The sequence below is a fragment of the Colletotrichum lupini genome, chromosome 10, assembly GCF_023278565.1.
Source record: "Colletotrichum lupini chromosome 10, complete sequence".
Taxonomy (NCBI): Eukaryota; Fungi; Ascomycota; class Sordariomycetes; order Glomerellales; family Glomerellaceae; genus Colletotrichum; species Colletotrichum lupini.
The window spans coordinates 1292254-1312086 of NC_064673.1; the positions used below are offsets into that span (position 1 = coordinate 1292254).

The 19833-nt window shown below is 53.6% G+C and overlaps 7 protein-coding genes across 7 annotated transcripts; 4 read left to right on the forward strand and 3 right to left on the reverse strand.

The window, feature by feature from the left end:
• Positions 1 to 937: 937 nt before the first annotated feature.
• On the forward strand, positions 938 to 2892 carry CLUP02_17593 (major facilitator superfamily transporter; the record flags this gene model as incomplete). Its single annotated transcript, XM_049296501.1, has 2 exons — positions 938 to 1144; positions 1336 to 2892. 2 exons carry the CDS (start codon positions 938 to 940, stop codon positions 2890 to 2892), a joined length of 1764 nt encoding a protein of 587 aa, XP_049137725.1.
• Positions 2893 to 3301: 409 nt separating this feature from the next.
• On the reverse strand, positions 3302 to 5335 carry CLUP02_17594 (transglutaminase-like superfamily protein; the record flags this gene model as incomplete). The annotated part of the gene is made up of 1 exon (XM_049296502.1): positions 3302 to 5335. The coding sequence occupies one exon, from the start codon at positions 5333 to 5335 to the stop codon at positions 3302 to 3304; it is 2034 nt and encodes a 677-aa protein (XP_049137726.1).
• A 5020-nt stretch (positions 5336 to 10355) lies between these two features.
• Positions 10356 to 13519, forward strand: CLUP02_17595 (F-box domain-containing protein; the record flags this gene model as incomplete). The annotated part of the gene is made up of 4 exons (XM_049296503.1): positions 10356 to 10490; positions 10547 to 10887; positions 10944 to 12978; positions 13043 to 13519. 4 exons carry the CDS (start codon positions 10356 to 10358, stop codon positions 13517 to 13519), a joined length of 2988 nt encoding a protein of 995 aa, XP_049137727.1.
• Positions 13520 to 14271: 752 nt separating this feature from the next.
• Positions 14272 to 15162, reverse strand: CLUP02_17596 (uncharacterized protein; the record flags this gene model as incomplete). Its single annotated transcript, XM_049296504.1, has 4 exons — positions 14272 to 14559; positions 14621 to 14791; positions 14902 to 14965; positions 15080 to 15162. 4 exons carry the CDS (start codon positions 15160 to 15162, stop codon positions 14272 to 14274), a joined length of 606 nt encoding a protein of 201 aa, XP_049137728.1.
• A 305-nt stretch (positions 15163 to 15467) lies between these two features.
• CLUP02_17597 (cyclin domain-containing protein) lies at positions 15468 to 16447 on the reverse strand (the record flags this gene model as incomplete). The annotated part of the gene is made up of 2 exons (XM_049296505.1): positions 15468 to 16163; positions 16223 to 16447. The coding sequence occupies 2 exons, from the start codon at positions 16445 to 16447 to the stop codon at positions 15468 to 15470; spliced, it is 921 nt and encodes a 306-aa protein (XP_049137729.1).
• A 371-nt stretch (positions 16448 to 16818) lies between these two features.
• Positions 16819 to 19144, forward strand: CLUP02_17598 (PX domain-containing protein; the record flags this gene model as incomplete). Its single annotated transcript, XM_049296506.1, has 3 exons — positions 16819 to 17697; positions 17751 to 18204; positions 18267 to 19144. Coding segments are annotated over 3 exons (2211 nt in total), but the record flags the coding sequence as incomplete, so codon positions are not given.
• Positions 19145 to 19311: 167 nt separating this feature from the next.
• Positions 19312 to 19692, forward strand: CLUP02_17599 (uncharacterized protein; the record flags this gene model as incomplete). The annotated part of the gene is made up of 3 exons (XM_049296507.1): positions 19312 to 19341; positions 19424 to 19573; positions 19639 to 19692. 3 exons carry the CDS (start codon positions 19312 to 19314, stop codon positions 19690 to 19692), a joined length of 234 nt encoding a protein of 77 aa, XP_049137731.1.
• Positions 19693 to 19833: the final 141 nt, after the last annotated feature.

Sequence of the window (19833 nt, forward strand, 5' to 3'; positions counted from 1 at the left end):
AACACTGCCGATTTGCCGTATTGGTGGTCAGCCCCAATCCCATTGTTCCGTTGCGGATCTCCATGGATAATCCACGGCTCCGTCTCCAACGAACCCCGCGTCCTAGACTCTCCCGTCGCCGTCACCGCCCATCACTGAGAGACAAGATCCGAGGTTGCTTGTCCTTAGTGTGTACCTTCGTCTCAGAGGTCCACCACACCCTACCTAAGGTAGACTCAACCTGCATTCTTCTCGTTCTTTGTGTATCCATACTATGTGCCCCCCCAATCCCCGATCCCCCAGACCCCAACTATGCCCGTCTCGAAGCGGGTACGGAGATAAAAATCTGGAGTTACTAGCCCCGACTCAGAGGACGCAGAGGGGAGCGAAAACCCCGGCGGCGGAAGAGAGGCTAAAACGCACTTTCCTGCAGGTTTAGCCTGCAAGTCGCAAGGGGGGGTCGGCCGAAAGATGATGGAGATGGGGACTTTGGACAGTACTGGTCGAATAACGTTACACCATTCACCTCAACTGATCGTCGCCCTTGCCTCGCCCTCGCGCCCTTCCCTACACATAGTACGCAGTACACAAGGGTAGATGCGGCAACTGGGGGGGAAAGGAAAGGAGAGGAGAGGGGGGTCTCGGGTTAGAATTACTAGAGCAGTTTTCCTTACTGCTCACGCCGTAGAGTCACGGCACCGCAACTGAGTAGGTATTATTGCTAAGTGGATAGATACGCCAGGCACGCGGATACGTGCTTGCTCCTCCCGCCGGCTACTACTTCCGGGCCCATTGCTCTTTCCCATCCTCATTCTCAATTTCCTATTCATTCTCCTTTCACCTACAAAACCCCCTCCTTCCTACTTTTCAATTTCAAGTGGTATCACTTCCAACTACTTTGATCAATCTTTTCACCGACTGCTCATTCATAGGCATCATCCACTTTTGTCAGCCAAGAATGACGTCCGAGAAGGACGTGGAGACGCCGGCCGGCGCCCACGGGCACCGAGGATCCTCTTCGGAGCAGGGCACCCTGACGGAACGGGACACTCGGCAAAACTTCAACGCATCAAGCGATTTGGAAAAGGGTGAAAAGACTGAAATGGAAGAGAGAAAGAGCTTCGACGATGTTGAGGATACGCCCGACAGCGAGCCGTACCAGGAGGTGAGTTTCCATATTCTCTGCAGATGTTCCTTGGCAGGACTTTTGCGCCTGCTTAAGAGTTTGCCAAGGCTCAATGGCCATTGGCACTTTATTTGTCTTCTCCTATGACTTCTCTAGGAGTGCCCAATTCCGTTACAACGTAATGTCATTTATACTTTATGATACTCGTTCTGCGCTAACTCCATCTCCAGGACATCGTCGTCGAGCGCATACATACAGGACACTCCCACGCCAGCGCGAAAAGTCGCCTCTCCCGCATAGCAAGCCTGGCCTCCTCACGCCGCAAAAAGGAAAAGGAGCAGCTCCCTCCCACAATCCACCCCGTCTCCGACCTCGACAATGGCCTCGTCGGCTGGGACTCCCAAGACGACCCGGCCATGCCCATGAACTTCCCCCGCCGCCGCAAGTGGATCATCATCTGGTTCCTGGCCGGCATCACCTTCATGACCCCCTTCGCCTCGTCCATCCTCGCCCCCGCCATCGAGTACCTCAACGAGGACTACGGCAACGCAGACCTCACCCTCGGAACGCTGCCCGTGAGCATCTACCTCCTAGGCTACGCCGTCGGTCCCCTGATCCTCGCGCCCCTCTCCGAAATGTACGGCCGCCGCCCCGTCCTCACGGCGGCAAACTTCTTCTTCTGCGCCTGGCTCATAGGCTGCGCCCTCGCGCCCACGCTCGACTCCCTCATCGTGTTTCGCTTCCTCACGGGCATGGGCGGCTCCGGCTGCCTCGCCATCGGCGGCGGCGTCATCGCGGACATGATCCCCATCGCCGAGCGCGGCACCGCAATCTCCATCTGGATGGTGGGACCCCTCGTCGGCCCGACAATCGCTCCCATCGTCGGCGCCTTCGTCGCCCAGGACGTCGGCTGGCGCTGGTGCTCGTGGATCGCCTTCATCGCCGCCACGCCCATGGCTCTCGTCATCGCCGTCTTCAACCAGGAGACCAACCCCCGCGTCCTCATCGACCGCAAAGTCGCGCGCCTCCGCAGAGAACTGAACCGCCCCGAGCTCCGTAGCGTCTACGACGACACCGCCCCGGGCGCCGCGCCGAAGTCCATCTCCCAGGTCCTCCTCCGCGGCCTCGTCCGCCCCATCAAGATGCTCTTCCTCTCCCCCATCCTCTTCAGCGTCAGCCTCTACTGCGCCTTCGCCTACGGCGTCCTCTACCTCCTCTTCAGCACCATCCCCCTCGTCTTCTCCTCCACCTACGGCTTCTCCGTCGGCACCACGGGGCTCGTCTACATCCCCCTCGGCCTGGGCTACCTCATCGGCATGGCCTGCTTCACCCTCCTCTCCGACCGCACCGTCGTCCGCATGACAAAGGCCAACAACGGCGTCTACGAGCCCGAGATGCGCCTGCCCGACTGCATCTACTTCGCCGCCCTCCTCCCCGTCACCTTTTTCTGGTACGGCTGGACCGCCCAGTTCCACACCCACTGGGCCGCCCCCGTCGTCGGCCTGCTGCCGTTCGGCATCGCCATCCTCGGCATCTGGCAGCCCATCCAGGCCTACGTCATCGACGCCTACCCGGCCTACGCCGCCTCCGGCATGGCGGCCTTTACGGTGTTTCGCAGCGTCGTCGCCGCCTTCTTGCCCATGGCGGGACCGTCCATGTACGACGCCCTCGGCCTCGGGTGGGGCAACAGTCTGTTGGGGTTCATTGCCGTTGCGCTCATCCCCGTGCCGGCGTTGATATACCGGTACGGAGGCCGCTTGCGCAAGTGGCAAAAGTTGGAACTTTGATGAGGCGGAGAGAGTGTGTAGGGATTAATGGTCAGTTAGATAGACTGGGCTTTGTGAGACAAAGTGTCTGATAAAATTGCAAGATACCCATTAGATGTAGAGTTTGTAATCAATCGATAAAATCATCGCTTCGTGTCACTTTGGCCATGTTTCGTCTCATACCTTAGCAGTGCTCAGCTCAAGACATAAACCCCGTGCCTGACCCCTGAATGGAGTCGACCTACATTGCACATCAGCACCAAAGTAAACGAGTCGAAAATAGAACCCCCAGAAAGCCAAAATTCAAGGCACGGGGTGTGATCCAAAAGAGTCCCATTATCATTATTTATAAACGATATAATGTTCGGCCGTCACAGTCATCAATAGAAACCCCCTCCTCATTTCTCATGCGTCGGTCGCCCCTTCATCATCAAATGAGCTCCCACTTCATGAGGAACGTCCAAGCCATGCCGCACCTCCCCTTCTTGGAGAAGTAGTAGTCAGCCGTCATGCCCCTGGCGTCCTGCCCATCAATCGTGGTGATCATGGCCACGCTAACGCTCTGGCCCGGCGCGCCGAGGTCGATGGCGTTGACGTCGGCCCAGTGCCAGAACCCGTCCGTCTGAAGGGGCACCATGTCGTCCTTGCGGCCGTCTCGCCCCTTGATGCTGAGGAACAGTAGCGGGGGCTTCCCCTTGCCGTGCTTCTCCGAGGTCCAGTGCTCGCACTTGTTGGACCACTGGAAGCGCACGACCTGGCCGCTGTGGACGGGGATCTGGAGCTCCTTGGGTTCGACGGTGTGGTCCCAAACGCCCTCTTCGTACGCGTGCGTGTAGACGATGGGTTTGTCGCCGTGTACTGGGCCAATGTAGTATTCCTCCCAAGAGGGCACCCTGCCGTCGGGTCGGAAGAAATGCCTGTCGTCGCTTGGATAATGCGATAGTCCAAAAATGTCGTTTCTTCGAGTGAACTCGTGCGGCTTGAATGACTTGGTGTATTCTTTCGTCACATCAGACACGTTGCCGGCACCCCAGCAGGCATCGAGCAATTTCCACTCCCCGCCGTCGATTCGTACCGCATTCCACGCATGGCCGTCAGCCTTCTTCGGCGGCGGACGCTCCCCCTTCTTCAGCGCGGTATATCCATACCCTTTCCCGTGGCCCACCACCGTGATACACTCCAGACCCGCGCGAGTGGCGATTTCTCTGTATGTGTCTGCATATCCTGAACAGACCGCTTTGCCCATGAGAATCGTTTCAGCTCCCGAGCGACCCCTGATGTTATTACCGAAGAAGGCTGCGCAGTCATAAGCGATATTATGGTGAAACCACGTGAAAATTGCCCGCGCCTTGTCTGTGAGTGATGCAAAGGGCCCGCAGAGCATTTGAGCCAAGAAGCCTACTGGATCGTTCCGAGGGAGTACGTGTATGGGGTATTGGGCGGCGACACCATCCGGCCCGGAAAAGTCGCGACAAATCAGACAGTCGTTTGCACGCTCAACCACTCTGGCCGAGACCGCCTCGATTTGCGCAGCGCTTGGCCGGGAGCTGAGAGGAACAGGAGGAGGTGCGTCATCATTCGGAGTTGGTCGTCTCCCTGGCAGTGGCGGCCGGTCGTTGGCTTGTTGATCCAGGTTTGTCGTCGGGGGCGGTGGCTTAACGTAGGCCGCTGGCGGTGGTGGTAATCTTCGTGGCTTTGCTGGTTCTTCTTCCTCCAGCGTGTGTCGGTGGACTTGCTGGGTGGTTGATTTTGAGGTTAATCGAGGGGGTAGTACTGGTCTCTGAGGAGGCTCAATCTGTCGGATTGCGGGCGATGACTTGACCGAAACCAGAGGGAACTTGGGCTGCTGAGCAGCGGCTTCCTTTGCTTGGGCAGCTTCTCGCTCCCTCTTGGTCGGTGGCAAGGGTGGTAGCTTTGCCTGATCCAGGGTGGGAGGCAGCTTTCGTGTTGGGCCATCAATCGAGTGAACACTGGTTGCCGAGGATACAGTTTGGTTCAGGGAGAGAGACGACAGGTTCGAAATTTCGGAGGCATTTGAGTTACGGCGAACCGTCAATTGTTGTGTAGATGGCCTCCGAGGGGGTAGAGCTGGTGAGATTTGCTGGGTCGAAGAACGAGTTGGCAAGGGTGGAGGTGCAATGCGATCCCGGGGGGCTGGTGAGGTTGACGATTCGACTTGGGATGAATCGGTGGTTCGTCGCGGTAACGGTGGTGGGGCGGGCTTTGCCGGTGCGGCGGCCTTGTTCGGTCGAGGTGGGATCGAGGGACTTTTCTGCGGCGTGGGAAGTCCATTCGTCTGGGTGACGGGGAGCGTCTGACTGCGTGGAACAGGGCGATTTGTTGGCGGCGGTGGAGGAGGTGGCCTCTTAGCCTTCGCTTCTGGTGCTTGGAAATTCTTTTGCTGGTTGAGGGCGGCAATTCTTTCAGCCAAAGAGTTGAACTTGGGCTCCTCGACGTCGGCCATGGTTGAGTCTCGGGGCTTGAATGAGGGGGGCCGAACGAAAGGCGAGAGTTGGTGGTGTGCCACAGCTCAAGGGGATGAGAAGTGCGAACAGATGGTTTGTATAAATGATGGATGAAACAAACGACTGTCGATTATTGGTGTTTACCCCACCAATCTAGTTCGTGTTGATCGCGGCGCGATGTCCCAATTGAGCAATAGGCAGCAGGCAGGCTTTTGTGACTGAGTCACGGAGCCCTAGAGGCGATTGGGACTTTTGCGCGGCGGGGTTGTCAAGAGCAAAGTGATGATATCGCTGCCGGGCTGGATCTGTAGAGAACGGGCGAGTGTGTCGAGCAATCGACCAGGGGTCTGACGAAACAGATAAATGAGTTGGAGGGGTACTGCAGAAAGCTTTGTATAAATGTGATTGCTGCCACGGTAATAGTACTCGAGGTACGAAAGAGAGTAAGCTAAATGTGTGGCTATTGGTGTGGCCGTGGAGCGGAAACGAATGCTAGCCCAGTGAAGGATTGGCTGGAAGATGGCTCGGCCACGGACAAGTGTAATGGTACAGCGTTTCTGTACCTCTGTAGCAAGCTGATGCCAATACGTACAGAGATGGACGTGGGGAGTTGAGAGATGTTGGATTGTGGCGAAGCTCTCAGCCTTCGGGTTGATTGCCGGTGCAAACAAGGCGAGGATGGGAACGCAAGCTCGCCTCAGGCAGTGACACTGGTGGTCAGGCCAGGCAGGCAACAGGAACGGGGCCGTCTGGTAGGCCCACCGGGTCGGAGGCCGGAGGCTGGCAGGCGCGGGACGCGAGAAGCTTAGCCGTGACAGGGACGGGGATGGGAACGACAGTGGACAAGAGAAGGATGAATGAGTTAAGTTACGGTAGCCGTACAAAGTACGAATTGACGAGAAGGAGGAAGAGGGGCAATGGGGAAAGGAGAGGCGTGAGAAGAGAAGCCCAACAAGGTTTTGCAGGAACCGGGGCCAAACTCGGACTCGACCCAAAGGTTGGTTGGACGCAGCTGTACGAAGTATCCGTAAAAAGGTAGGGTATGTCCCTCTTTCCAGGTTCGCAAAGCAGCACAAGCGCGCAAACACAGATCAGGAAACAGCAAGCAGCAAGGGGTGGGATGAGCTTTGAGGGAGAGCGACGGGTATCTGCTTGATTTAAAATAGAAGAGATGGGAAAGACAAAGGAGCATGGGGCCACAGATATGGTAGACTTGGGAACGCCAGGGCCAGGCACGGCACCCATACCCATGCCTCGCCCCGTCTGAATTTGCAGTTCTTGTCCAAGACTTCAAGGTACGGATACCAGTACCTACACCAAGGGACGAAATTTCATCTGCACATGGCTGACACTCTGCTCAGCCCAGTACTGCAGCTTGAAGGTCTGGCCTCTGCTGCTAGGGTCACAAGTATCTCGTGAGGAGAATGGTACCTGAGATTGGAGAGTACATACATACGCAGCATTGGTGGTACGTAGTAAGAAATAAAAAGGTAAGAAGGCGGGCTGGGCTGGATCAGTCGGCACAGCCCAGCCCTGCTAGTGGGGGATTGTGGGGATTTCCCCTTGGAGCGGATGCGCTAAGGCCGATCGTCGCCTCACGCTTGCGCCAAGTCTAGCGCTGAACCTGTCTTACTTGTACATGGCGGCTGCCTGGTATCGGATTCTCTTCTCTACCTCTACCTTACCATCAGCATCCCATCTATTGTGCTAGAATAAGGCGTCTTCCATCAGCAGGTACGCCGTTGAAAAGACCGTTTCAAACCCCAATACCGGGTTTCTACAAGTGACTAAAGTAAAATGAGTACCTATCCAGGGAATTGAGACTTCCTGATGCTGCCCCTTCTCCACATGGGCGTCATTGCGCCCCGTAAAGAACCATGTCTACCGCGGAGATGCGACACTAGCAGACGGCAAACGTAAGCTGCCGTAAAAACTTACCGTAGCCAAGACTACATCGCTTATGTTTCTCTCAGCCTCTTGTAATGGCCGTCTAATTTGCCAATGTTATCATGTCGGGAAGCTGCAGAGCAAATACTCTTTTGAGAAGAAGAGGCCTGGATGTGAGTTTGAGATTATGGGTACGCGCAGAGTATTTAACAATGTATGCGACAACAGTGTGTGGTTTCCTTTCACTTGGTAGTCGCACGGCAAAGGGCTTAGAGATAGAAGACGAAAGCTGGGACAGTTGAACCGGAACCGGAACCGCGACACGTTGATAAAGAGGGGGACGAGACATGTCTATGAAGGGTACTCGTGCCCGCCCCCACTTTTTTAGGCATTCGGGACTCATTACCCACTAAAGTAGGTGCTTTTTAGCCAAACGGCCTCCTTAGCCAAACGGGTAGATAATTATTAATTATATACTATTATATATAAACTATAACTACCCCCTTTTTAATAACTACTTATTATCTAGACCGTTAATTATATATAAAAATTAAAACTAACTAATATTCCTTATTTTTTTTAGCTTTTTTTTTTTTAAAAGCCTCTTTTTTAATAATTAAATAGATCTTCGTATTTATTATTTTAATAAGAGCTATTATTTTAATAATTTTAAATACTTATTTTTATTTAATTATATATTAACCGCCCTTTATTATAATAATTTCTTTAGTTTATAACTAACTATTCTTACCCTATTTACGGGCTCTATTTATTTATTAAGCTAGCTAAGTTAAGCCGAGGTCTTTTTTTATTTAGAAGAACTTAGAGCCTTATATAAGTACTTTATAAATAAACTGCTTAAGATTTACTTAAATAAAAAAGCCTTATTAGTTAAGTACTAAATCTCTTTATTAAAAATATTTATATCCTCTTATAAATACTAAGTAACGTAATAAAGTTTTTAAATAATTATAAATATAATAAATAATAAAAACTTAGCCCCTAAAAAAGTAGTATAATTAGTTAAGAATTATAGCTACGATTACGGATCTTTTTAAGTATAATTTATAGATTATATAAGTAAATACTTATCTTTTTAAATACTAAAAAAATAGTAAAATATTTAAATACCTCTTTATAAATAGATTATTCTAGCACGTATAGCTTTAACGAGGTAATGCGGGATATTCTTATAAAGAATATAGAAAGTGAATATTCATATAGAAGTAGGAATATATAAGTATAGGGGAAATAAGCGTATATAAAAGAGGTTTTTATAATAAAAAGAGTAATATAGTTAAATTACTATATAAGAAGTTACTTACTTAACAAAAGGTCTAAGTAGGTAAATATACGCCTATATATAGGCATAAAAACCTCTTACTAGAATATTCTATTGCTTATTAATTATAATATAATTAATAAGCGTATACGTAAGTGAATACGTAATTATAGTACGTAATTCCGTCTCGAGAGAATTCTAGCTTATTTAGTTACCTTCTAGTACTTTCCATTGCTCACGTAAGCTTATGTAAGCAGTATTACTTATATAATCAATACCTATAATAATCTATAGAAATCGTAGATTAATATGGTATATAGTTTGCTTACGTAATATTGATAATAAGGCGAATAATAAGGTAAACAAAGTTACCTTCGTAACAGAAATCCTCTAACTAAGCTTTTAATATAAAATAGAGTATTACCGAGCTACTATTATAATTAATAATTCTAAGTCTTTATAAATAGCTATAATAGCTACTTATATACGCTCCTTCTTAGTAATATTAAATTTAAGTATTATAATAAAAAGTAGTAGAAGTAGTAATATATAGAGATAAATTGCGATAATTGTACCCGTATAGCTAACGTGGCCGTTTGGCTGAAAAGCACCCACTTTAGTGGGTGATAAGTCCCGAATGCCCAAAAAAGTGGGGGCGGGCACGAGTAGGTGTTTGTATCCGTCCATTTGAATACAATCGGTGGGGATTCCTCAAAGGCCTCACGTGACAAGTGAAAGAAGGGGACGACGGTGACTCTACTCCGTACCTTGGACGGGAGATGCAACGGCAGGGAGGTGGAGCCGGCCGGATTAGAGTGCTGCGCGCTGTGCGTGCTGCTGCGAGCCATCCTTGAGTCCCACGATACGGTGGCCCTTGAACGTCAGGATGATACCTTACCTAGGCGAGACGCTAAGCCTTCATCTCTCCCTCTGGAACCAGCAGATGGAAGCGCCCAAGACAGCGAACCTGTCATTGAACGCTTAGTCATCACCGAGGCGGATAGTGCCCGTACGCAGTAGGTACTCCGTAGTGATGGGGATTCTAGGGAAGCTGCTCGCCCGCCAGTGGAGCATTGCTGCGACCTACGGCCCCGTGCACAGGGAAGGGACCCCGGGGAGATCATTGACCACCCATTTACCTGCAGGTTCCATGCATCTTTTCTGCCAGTGACCTGCGCAGTAAGGCCCCACCCCCTTAGGCTGGACGCTGGAGCCCATGGGCCACCCATCCCTGGGCTCCCAAGGTATGTACATACTGTGTAGGTTTGCGCTGTCAGTGGGCCGAGGGCGGGCGCATCGTTCACTGTCTGGCTGGCCCGCTCCGTCACCCCTCGCCTCCAACGCCGACCACCACCACCACCACCACTTCCCACCGTGACGCTGCACCCTCCGCCTCCGAAGACGCCCCTCCTCCACTCCCAGTCAGTCACGCAGTCAGTCTTCTGCAAGTCGCAACTATTCTTCTGTTCTGCCCCTGCTCGCCTACCCGCGCCTAGCCTCGCCTTCCATTCAATTCCCAAGTTCCTTCCCGTCCACTTGCAGCTTGCCATTGTCCGCTGTCCGTTATTCGTTGTCTCCATGTCTCCAAGGGTGTCTGTCTCTTCACCCTCCCCAACATAAGGTCGGCACAAGCCAATACCTTTATTTTTACATTTCCTCACGCAACAAGAGGACAAGGACAGACGTAGACCCGTCTCCGTCTTCTGTCCATTTCCACAAACTCGCTTGTTGTCCTCACCAGTCTACTTTTAATTCCGTCTCTGGTATCCTCTTCACTGCGCCTCCGACGACCTTTCCAAGTTCCACCCATCGCGAATCGAGTTGGCGTATCCGTACTCCTCTTCCTACTTATGCGCCACACTTCGCCCACGATGGATTCACCCCAGTCTTGCGACAAGGCTACCACCACCGCCTCTGAGCCCGCACCCAAACCTCTCGGCTTTCTTGACCTTCCTCCCGAGACCCAAAAGGACATCTTCAGCCATGTATGCCCTCCACTTCAGCCTACAGCCCATGCCGCAATGCAACTGACCCCTTCTAGTGCTGCCAAAGCGACCTGATTTGCCTCTCCCTCGTCTCCAGACACTTTCGCGAACTCGCTGCCGCCCAGCTATACCGCAACTTTCACATCGTCTTTCCCGATGAAGATGATCCATCTTTCGATTCACCTATTGACAGCTTGGCTGGTGGCCTCGACACCTTCGTATCGAGCGAATACGACTACGCTCAGCATCTTCGCGATGTTTCTCTCGATACCCTCAGCGCCGGCGACAAGGCGGAAGCTGCATATAAGCCGTACTTGTACAGCGCCAGCTGCGGCAAGTTCATGAACACGTTACTATTTCTCACCCTCAAGAATGCAAAGTCCCTCGAGACCTTCAGGTACGTAGCGTTGGCTTCCATTTGCGCATCGTCACCGCTGACAGCTCGGACACCAGGTGGAACATCCGAGTCGAGCTAAGCCGGCCTGTGTACAAGGCGTTACACCAGATTGCGACCCTTAAGAACCTCCACATCCGAATGCAAGCCGGGCCGTCCCTCTTCGAGATCCCCCCTCCGCTACCGTATTCGACGAATCTACCGCCGCCTGCATCCACTCAAGGTCATTGGGACCCGTTGCCAGCTTTTTCCTCGATACCGCCCCCGCCTCCTCCTTTCGCAAGCATGTCTTTGAACGTCCCGCCGCCGTACAACCCATCTTCTCTTGGTTCTCACCCTCCCTTACCGCCCGCGTTGAAGCCGACGCCCCGAAGTAGGCGTAGGATATCCGCCAACGAGCCCGCAACGCTGGGCGGGTTCCGCAAGCTGAATTCTTTGGTGGTTCTCGACATTGATACCTTGGATACTGTTACAGAAATCAAGTCATGTGTGCGCAATTCGGCGTCTACCTTGACGAAACTGAAATTGTCCTTCTCGACGTATCTTGCTTTGCAATCGCGAAAGCCACCTCCTGACACCGACCCTGATGACTCGGACCAGGATGACGAGTTTCAAGTTGTTCCTCTTCCATCAGCACCCGGTTGGGATGAGGCGAGTGGACCGGCAAAAGCATTTCGCGCGCAAGAAGAGAGGAAAAGTCAGGAGTCGGTTTTGGGCAGGATCTTTGACGTGGAGCCATTCCTGGCAAAGAAGTCGCAGCATCGCAAGAGTTTGAAAGGAAAGGCCAAAATCGATAACCCGGCTAATACGCAAGAGGCTGGCTCACCTGCCGAAGCCTTCATGAATAGATTGCGAGAGGTCTCGGGTAAACTGATGGCAAGCGTGGCGGAAGGCGATGCGGATGACGGGTCAAAGCAAGAAATCCTAGAGATGATCGAGAAAGCCAGTCGGAAGTATTTGGAAGCAGAGGAGGCGAAGGCGGCGACGGAGGCAGCGAAAGAGAAAGACAACACGACATCAGCTGAAGCGGGCTCTTCCACTGGTGCAGGATCGTCATCCGCCGCGACAACAACCGTTCAGCCGGCTACGACCGTCGAGGTTTCGGGAGCTTCTATTACCGGTGCAGATATCAGCGCCAAAATCAAGACCACGCCAGCAGCCGATTCTAACCCCGAGGATATCAACGTGGAAGAACCAATTGCTGCTGACGAGGCTGAGGCGATCGAGCGGGTTCAGGCTGTCGCTCCAGAGACGAGCTCGTCAATTCAAGAACCTGCATCGCCTACCACGGCGCGAGCAAAGGCCGCGTTGGAAGCTCAAAAGGCAAACTTTGAAACATTGGTTTCTCGTCTACAGCACCTATTATCCGAAGCCACAAGTCTCCAGGAGAAACTTGAGGACTTGCGAAACACGACGAGCGCTTTCGACCGGGACCACATTCGATATGCCGAGAATCAGTTGCAGGGCTTCTACCGCGATATTGAGAACGTTCGGTCCGAGCTGAATGCGACTGAAGCCGAGATTCGTGAAGTGGAGAAGCAAGTCAACGGCATAGCCACGACAGCACATGGCGAGGACGAAAGAATCAGCGAGTATATCCGGGCGACCAGAGGCGTCGCTCTGCGATCCTTTAGTGTTCACCTCATCCCAGTCAAGGCCTCTGTCTTCAAGGCAGCCATTGACGTGAGAGTGCTAAAGAGGCTGACGTTGCTAAATGTCGGCAATCAAGCTCCCATCTGGACCATGTTGACCAAGGAAAACAAGGCACAGCCGCTCCCCTTACGCAAGATCTTCACGGATAACGTGTCCATGCCTTTCCTGACATTTGCATCGCAATTGGAGCAGATCACCGAACTGTTCATGCTCGAGCGGTCGTCCAAATACAAGCCCGAGAGCTTCGCGCCCAAGACAAATGTCGTCATGGACCAGATCCGCCGTCTTGTTCTCAAGAAGCACATGCCGACACTAACTCGGCTGATGATCAAGAACGATTCTCAAATGAGCTGGGATCTGGATGAGAAGGCCATGCTGCTCATTTGCAACCGCGGGAAGCAACTCGAAGAGCTTGCGGCCTCGCTTGGCATTCGCGCCATGGTACGTTATCTGAGATGTTGTGCGTGTTCCGAACTAATCAATCTCTTAGCACACATTCATGCAGCACCTCGGAGGGCTGGTAAACCTTCGAGCGTTGAACGTAATTTCGTTCAGAAACGATGACACCTGTGTCTGGGTGATGCGCGAGACCCGCAAGTTCCTCGTCGATAACCTCAGCCACCACCCCCACATGAAGCTCGAGTGGATCTCAATCGACGATGACCGGGTTGAGCGCATCATCCGCCCACCACCACAGACCCCGGCTGCCAAAGCCGACGAGAAGAGAAACAAGAAGGGCAAGAGTAAGCCTGCTGGCTCTGCTTTTGGCGCCTTTGGTGGCCCAGGCACCTCCACTGGGTCAGGTGCCCCGGGTAGCTTCCCACCGCTTCCCATGCCAGGATGGGAAACGGATAGCGACAGCGACGATGAAGACACCGATATAGTTGCCAACACCAAGCTGGAAACCGTTGAAGGCGTCCATTTTTATGATGTTTGGGACGTCCGTATTTTCAAGAAGGAAGTCATGGCCGGAAGGCTGTGAACGAAGGCCCCGAACGACGAGGGAGAAGTTGTCAACGGAGAGCAGGAGGGAGACACGGGGCTGAAAAAGAGTGGTGGAAAACCCATGGGCTTGGAAAGAATATGTAGCAGACGAAACGGCGTTAATTGGTTTCACTTACTTGGATGGGGTTCATCTGGGGAATACCCGGCACTAAAGGAAATCAAAGCCTGGCGCAGTATGGTACGGGAAACGGGGTATTAGGGGGCAAGGAAGACATACCCTCAGGTTGTCCCAATCTACCCACGGCGTAAAGTAGCGACCTCCTTTTTTCTTAAAGCATCATTGGGCGGGCTTGTATTTACCCCCCTTGCCATGTTCATATTATAGACCAGTCATATGTGAGATGTGCGTAGAGTTTGCTTTGACATATCGGTCTCCCATCGCAAGCCCGTGCATACATCTCAGTATCCAAGCGCTCTGTTCTAAGTCCGACCCGTCTCTTCAGAATCCATCTTCACCTCGATATCGAAAGCCAGGCTCTCTCTCTTTCTCTCTCATGTGTTTAGCTCCCGCCAAGGACTTACCTCATCAATCTTAGCACTACTGATCATCTGCTCGATCTTCTCAAAATCCTTCTCCATAAGCGCAATGTCGGCATTGGACATGCGAGACTTGCATGAGGACATGGATTTGTTAACTTTATATGAGAGGACTATGTAGATACAGGTGAGCAGGACGTTATGCGAGAACTAGATGCGGTAGACCTCGAGGCTGTACGGACCGGTGAAGGTTTACTCGGCCCCTTTGATGAGGTCGGTGATGACGGGTTTAGTTGTGAGCTGGGTAAGGTCGGTGATGATGGTCGTTTTGGAAGAGTGTGGTGGTGAGGTCCGGGAGGGTTGTTTTGAGTTGTGCGTTGTGCGTTGAGTAGGGATCGGGGATCGGGGAGGTCGTTGATGAGAGGAGGTGTGTGTGAGTGAGAGGACATCTGAGTAGATGAGATTAGGGTTGGGGGGTATGAAGACTGAGAGGACAGAGGTAGGAGGCTGGAGTTGAGTTGATTTTAGGGGAGAGGTGGGCTGAGGGAAAGGTGTGTGGCTCGGAAAACTCCATGGTGAATGCCTTTTATTTGTCGGGCACGCCTGGGTACCAGAGTACCTCTGAACAGACGTCGGAGTTTTGGAATCGCAGATGTATGTAGGCTCTATACTCGTTGTCTCCAAAGGATGGTATCCTGGATGCCTTTGATGTCTTCGTTGTGATATCAACCTGAAGACAAAGAACCGAAGAACATCCTACAATCTGGCCGACCTAAGTAGGAGTGGGCCTTTTGTTGAGGTGCTGAAAGGGGGGGGGGGGGGACAGGAGAAAAAAAGACTCCATCATAGGGAATCGAACAAAAGATTAAGCAATTGTTCAACTTGACTCTGGAAGAACGGGTTCCACTGGCGCCCCCTTAGCCCCTCGACCAAGTGTCCCAAATCACTTGTATTGATGGTGAGTAGAGATGGAAATAGACCCAAGTACCTTCCTCGCTTACGCAGTGTATTGTGTTCACTAGGGTGAATATACGTATGGACACAGGACCACGTCCCTCACCCTAAGTTGCTGCCATTCGAGCAGTAAATGTTCGCACTATATGACCAGAATGTGCACATAGCTGGTAATCTTGAAGACGCCATTAGAGCTACAGCACTTACGGCTATGTAACTACTCAAGTAGAACAACTTGCCCCTTTGTATTGTTCACTTGTCAAGCTTCTCCAAAAAGCATGACATCGACTCGCATTCTCAACTTCTTCAACAAGTAGTGTGGAGAGGGACAAAGCTACCACTGTCGTATCGCGATACCTCGCTCCCCCACCAGCTGTTAAGTGACACTGGAGATGAGGCAACATGCAGTATGGATTAAAGAAGACATAGTAAGTCAACTTTTTGTTTGGGTATCAATCTTCTGCCCTCGAAGCCGCCAGTAGTTCATCACTGTTCTATGCCGCTTTCTGATCCATAAGCGCCATAATCTCGTCTTCCTCATCCCCTTCACCAGCCCTCCTCCTAGCCTCCCTCTCAATCCCTACTCTGGTAATCATACCACCAGCAAGCATTCCAGTCTCTTTGACCCCTCTCACCCACCCCTCAAGACTCCTCATCCCCACGACAAGGAACCCGAGCTCCTCCCTCTCGACATCGAAAACCTCCCACCACGCCACCTCGGGCATCTTGGCCCCAGCCTCCCGGGCGGCGATATATACCGCCGCCGTCGCGAGCGCGTTGGGCTGGTGCGTAAGATACAGCATCTGCGGGCTCAGCAGCGCCGTGTTGAGGTGCGCGACCACCCGCCCGGCCACCTGCGCCCTCGGCTTCCCGAGGAAGTCGAGCGCCTGGAGGTACGTCACGGCCAGCGCGTGCGGCAGCGCCACGGCCGTGTCGAAGCCCAGGGCCCAGAGGACCCGCGCCTCGGCGGCCAGCATCCGCGTCTGGAAGGCGGCGTACTCGCCTTCTGTCTGGTAGTACGTCGTCGGATCCGGGCGGGGGCGCTTCTTCGGGTCGTCGTCTGGTGGCTCGCCGCGGAAGAGGGTGGAGGCTGGGGAGAGGAGGTAGGCGTATACGTTTGAGACGTCTCGTGTCGAGCGTGGGACGGGGCCCATTTTGGCGACTAGGTAGAGGGCTGCGGCGGAGACGTCCTGGAGATCTTGTTAGTGGAAGTCGAGATGTTGTATGGGATGTGTTGCTTGCGACTCACGCTGAACTCTCCTGCCATTGGCGACTCGACGAGCCAGTATCGCGCCAGCAAGACGTTCGCCTGTGCCGTTGTCGATTGCGGCAGGTCGAGTAGCACACCGGCAGCCTGTGTTAGGCACTGCGTCGCATAGAATATGACATCCTGGAGGTCGGCCGGTAGTGAGCTGAAGGAATTGCGCTTGTAGAGCTGCTCGGCCGTCGCCAAGGTGTTGGTCATATGCGCCATGGTTTGCGCCCTCTATGTGCCGTCGTCTCGGTGGCCTTTTCACCTTGTAAAGATAGCAATCGTCAAATAACCGTCGTCGCAAGGCTGGAAAAGAGTATTGAAGTTGCGAGGTTGCTGGGATTCCGGTGTCCCTATTGGTCAAAGCTGAGAGCTGTCAGGGTAAGTTAGGCGCGGTGTCTGCCGCGCGTGTGTCGTCACTTTTTCCCAAGGAGAGACAGAACCCGGCCGGAAGCAACTGGAGGCGTACCTTACTTCTGTGCTTAGGTGCGCTGGCCCGAGCTTCTTCTTCCAGGTTGCGACCAGAGGACGTGGGGACGCTAAGCCGAAGCGGAGGATGAGTGGGGCTGCGGTGCTTCGCGGGCTTTGGGTAGGCTCTGTGGCCCTCCGGCGTACCTGAGGCTTTGAACTGCGGTGGTTACGAACCAATTCAAGGCAGCTGCGTGGAGAAAAGGTCCCCCGGCCTTCTGGACATCACGCTCGCATCCCGCCTCAGCTTGCGAACGACACGAGAGCGATTATACGGACCATCATCTACACAGCCGTACCACTATCCTCCGGCCCACGACAAGCACTGTTGCATTCCGACACCGATCAATGGATGGGCTCGTGTGCCGAATCCCCAAATAACCATCTACACCCGTTCCCCCTTCCCCGCATCGGCTTTGTCGGCCAGTCGTGATCCGTCCACGCAACCCGACGACATCATCGATCGCACGCCTTCGCAGACGACGAACAACGACGACAACGAGACCGCCGTAGCCATGGATTACAGCGCCTCTATCCACGAAGAGAGCGGCGCATCGCCCTGGGGAAACTCCCCAGGCTCCTCGCCCCGGCCCAACCAGACCAACTTCTCATCTCTCGGTGCTGACCTCGGCGGCGACCCGGCTGGATCCCCCTTCAACTACTCACCGAGTCCCGGCAACGCAACGCCGCAAGACCACCAGGAGGGCTTTGGTGGCGAGCAGCAATACAGACGACCAGACACCGCAAGCAGCACCCAGTCGACCACCGAGGTGGAAACACAGGAGTCGAGGACCGAAATAGGCTCAGAAGCCCGCTCCAGCGGCGATGGTCCGGGACCTGAGCTGCCTCAAAAGTCGCAAGAACAAGGTGGCCCCGCGGCCGCGGGCGGTCAGGCTCAACAACAGCCGCGCAAGCCTCAGCAGCCTCAGTTCAGGCTACAGGCCAAGATCACCGGTCTCGAGCGCACCGGGAAGAAGGACCCCATCTTGCGGTTCGATGTTCATGTAAGGAGCAAACCCCCTTGTGCGGTGGAAGGTGATTGCCTAACACGCCGTAGACCAACCTCCCGCGGTTCCGCACCACGCAGTACCGCGACGTACGTCGTTTCCATTCCGAATTCGTCAAGCTTGCGGAGCACCTGATTTCAGCCAACCCGGAATGCCTGGTACCTACCGTACCGCCCGCCGTGACTTCGGCCGGCGCTGGCACGGACGAGGACGAAGCCCGTGTTAAGGCTCTATTACAACGGTGGTTCAACTACGTGTGCAGCAACGAAGTCCTTATGAGGGACGATGAGATGGTCCTCTTCGTTGAGAGCGATTTCGGTTACAGCCCCATGGTAAAGATGAAGCAGCCGGCGACGGGTGTGCGCAGAAAGATCCTGAAGCAGTTTGCTCCCCCGCCGGACGACACTCCAGAGCTCCAGGAGGCTCGTCCGATTGTGAAGCTCTTCTACCTTGGAACCATGGATGCCGGCCACAAGGTCGATAAGCTCGTCAAGTCTCGTCGAGGTAAGTCCAACGTCAATCCTTCCCAACAACGCGCGGGCATTTGCAGGTCTGATATCATCTAGGTCTGGGATTGGCTGAATCCGACTTTGGCGTCAAGCTCGGCTCCATGCATATACAAGAGCCCCATCAGGGTCTCGCCAATGCCTATCGTAAGTTGGGCAAGATCGTACAGACCGTCGGTGATTACCACGCTGCGCAAGCTACTGCGGAAGCTACCACCATTGGTGATCCTTTCCAGTACCACTCCCAGGACTCATTTGTGGTCAAGGAGTCACTCACAAATCGCCAAATCCTCATTCGCGAATTCCTCCAGGCACAAGAGAACACACGTAGCAAGCTCAATGCCGCCGATCGTCTGAAGGCGAGTTCCAACGTAAGGCGCGAGAAGGTCGATGAGGCCATTACAGCCCTCGATGACGCCCGCCAAAACGAGACCTACCTCTACCAAAAGACGACTCGTGTCACGCAAAATCTCGTACAGGAGCGCCGAAAGTGGTTCGCGAGGACTGCAGCGGACCTTCGGCTCAGCATCAGAGAATATGTCATCCGCGAGATTGAAGCGGAGCGACGTGCTCTCGCCGTACTCGAGAGCGTAAGACCAGACATCCGCGCCATTGACGCATCTGGCGGTCTGAGTCGACTGGGACGCGAGGCTCACCCTCCCGTCAGAAGGGCCAGCGTGGCAGCCAGCCAAGGTCCCAAGGGTGATGCATGGAGCGGTGTTCCACGACGCACCGACACGCTCAACCGCAGCGTGTCTGGCAGTCTTATGGGCGTCCCCGAGGACGGTGAGGGCGACGACAGTCAGGGTGCGGGGCAGAACAAGGGCCTCGGCGCAGCGGGCGGCCGGGCGAGCCTGTCCGGTGTGGCAGAGGAGGACGACGAGGACCGAGTGGATGCGAGAAACGCGGCGAGCCGATTGGCGACCAGCACTTTCTGATCGCGTCGACCTTTGTTTGCGAGGTGCGGGTGAACGGGCGATGCCGCTCCTCGGAGGGGGGGGAGGGGAGGGAGGAGGGGGGGGGAAAGATCCTTGGACCGAGACCTTTTTGTACGGAGGGGGGGGTTTCGGGGCAGGCACTTTTTTTCTCTCCCAAAAAAGCTCGTATGATGTGTAATGCTGTATCCGTCCTGTTTGTGCTCCCATACACATAGATTCCCAAAGTATGAGCCTTGCCTTTTTTTGCAATTCTTGATTCTCTCCTCTGCATTTGACTAGGTATGCGCGATTGTATCCGGCGTGAGCTTGACTCGCCTGCTGTTTGCGAGAGACAACATTCGTTGGGGGTGGCATATGGCGATGACTTACAGGACGCAGCGTCACGATGAGATTCTCAATGGACGACTCGGCGTGCGTGTGCCGGTGGCGGTAGGCGGTGAAACGTGACTCTACCTACCTTGAGGCACCCCGAGTGCACCTCGAGGTCGAGGTAGGCTGAGGAAAGTGTCTTGATTGTGACGCAAGAGCAGAGCAAGAGCAACATGTAACTGAAGGTGGGTGCGTTTTTTCGGCAGCCATTCACATAAAAGACACACCGAGAAATGCACCGGGGCATGTTGTGCTTCCCATGCGATATCTTTCTGCTTCACCCGCTTACCGTGTCGTCGTCACCCGTCTTGTAGCGGTTG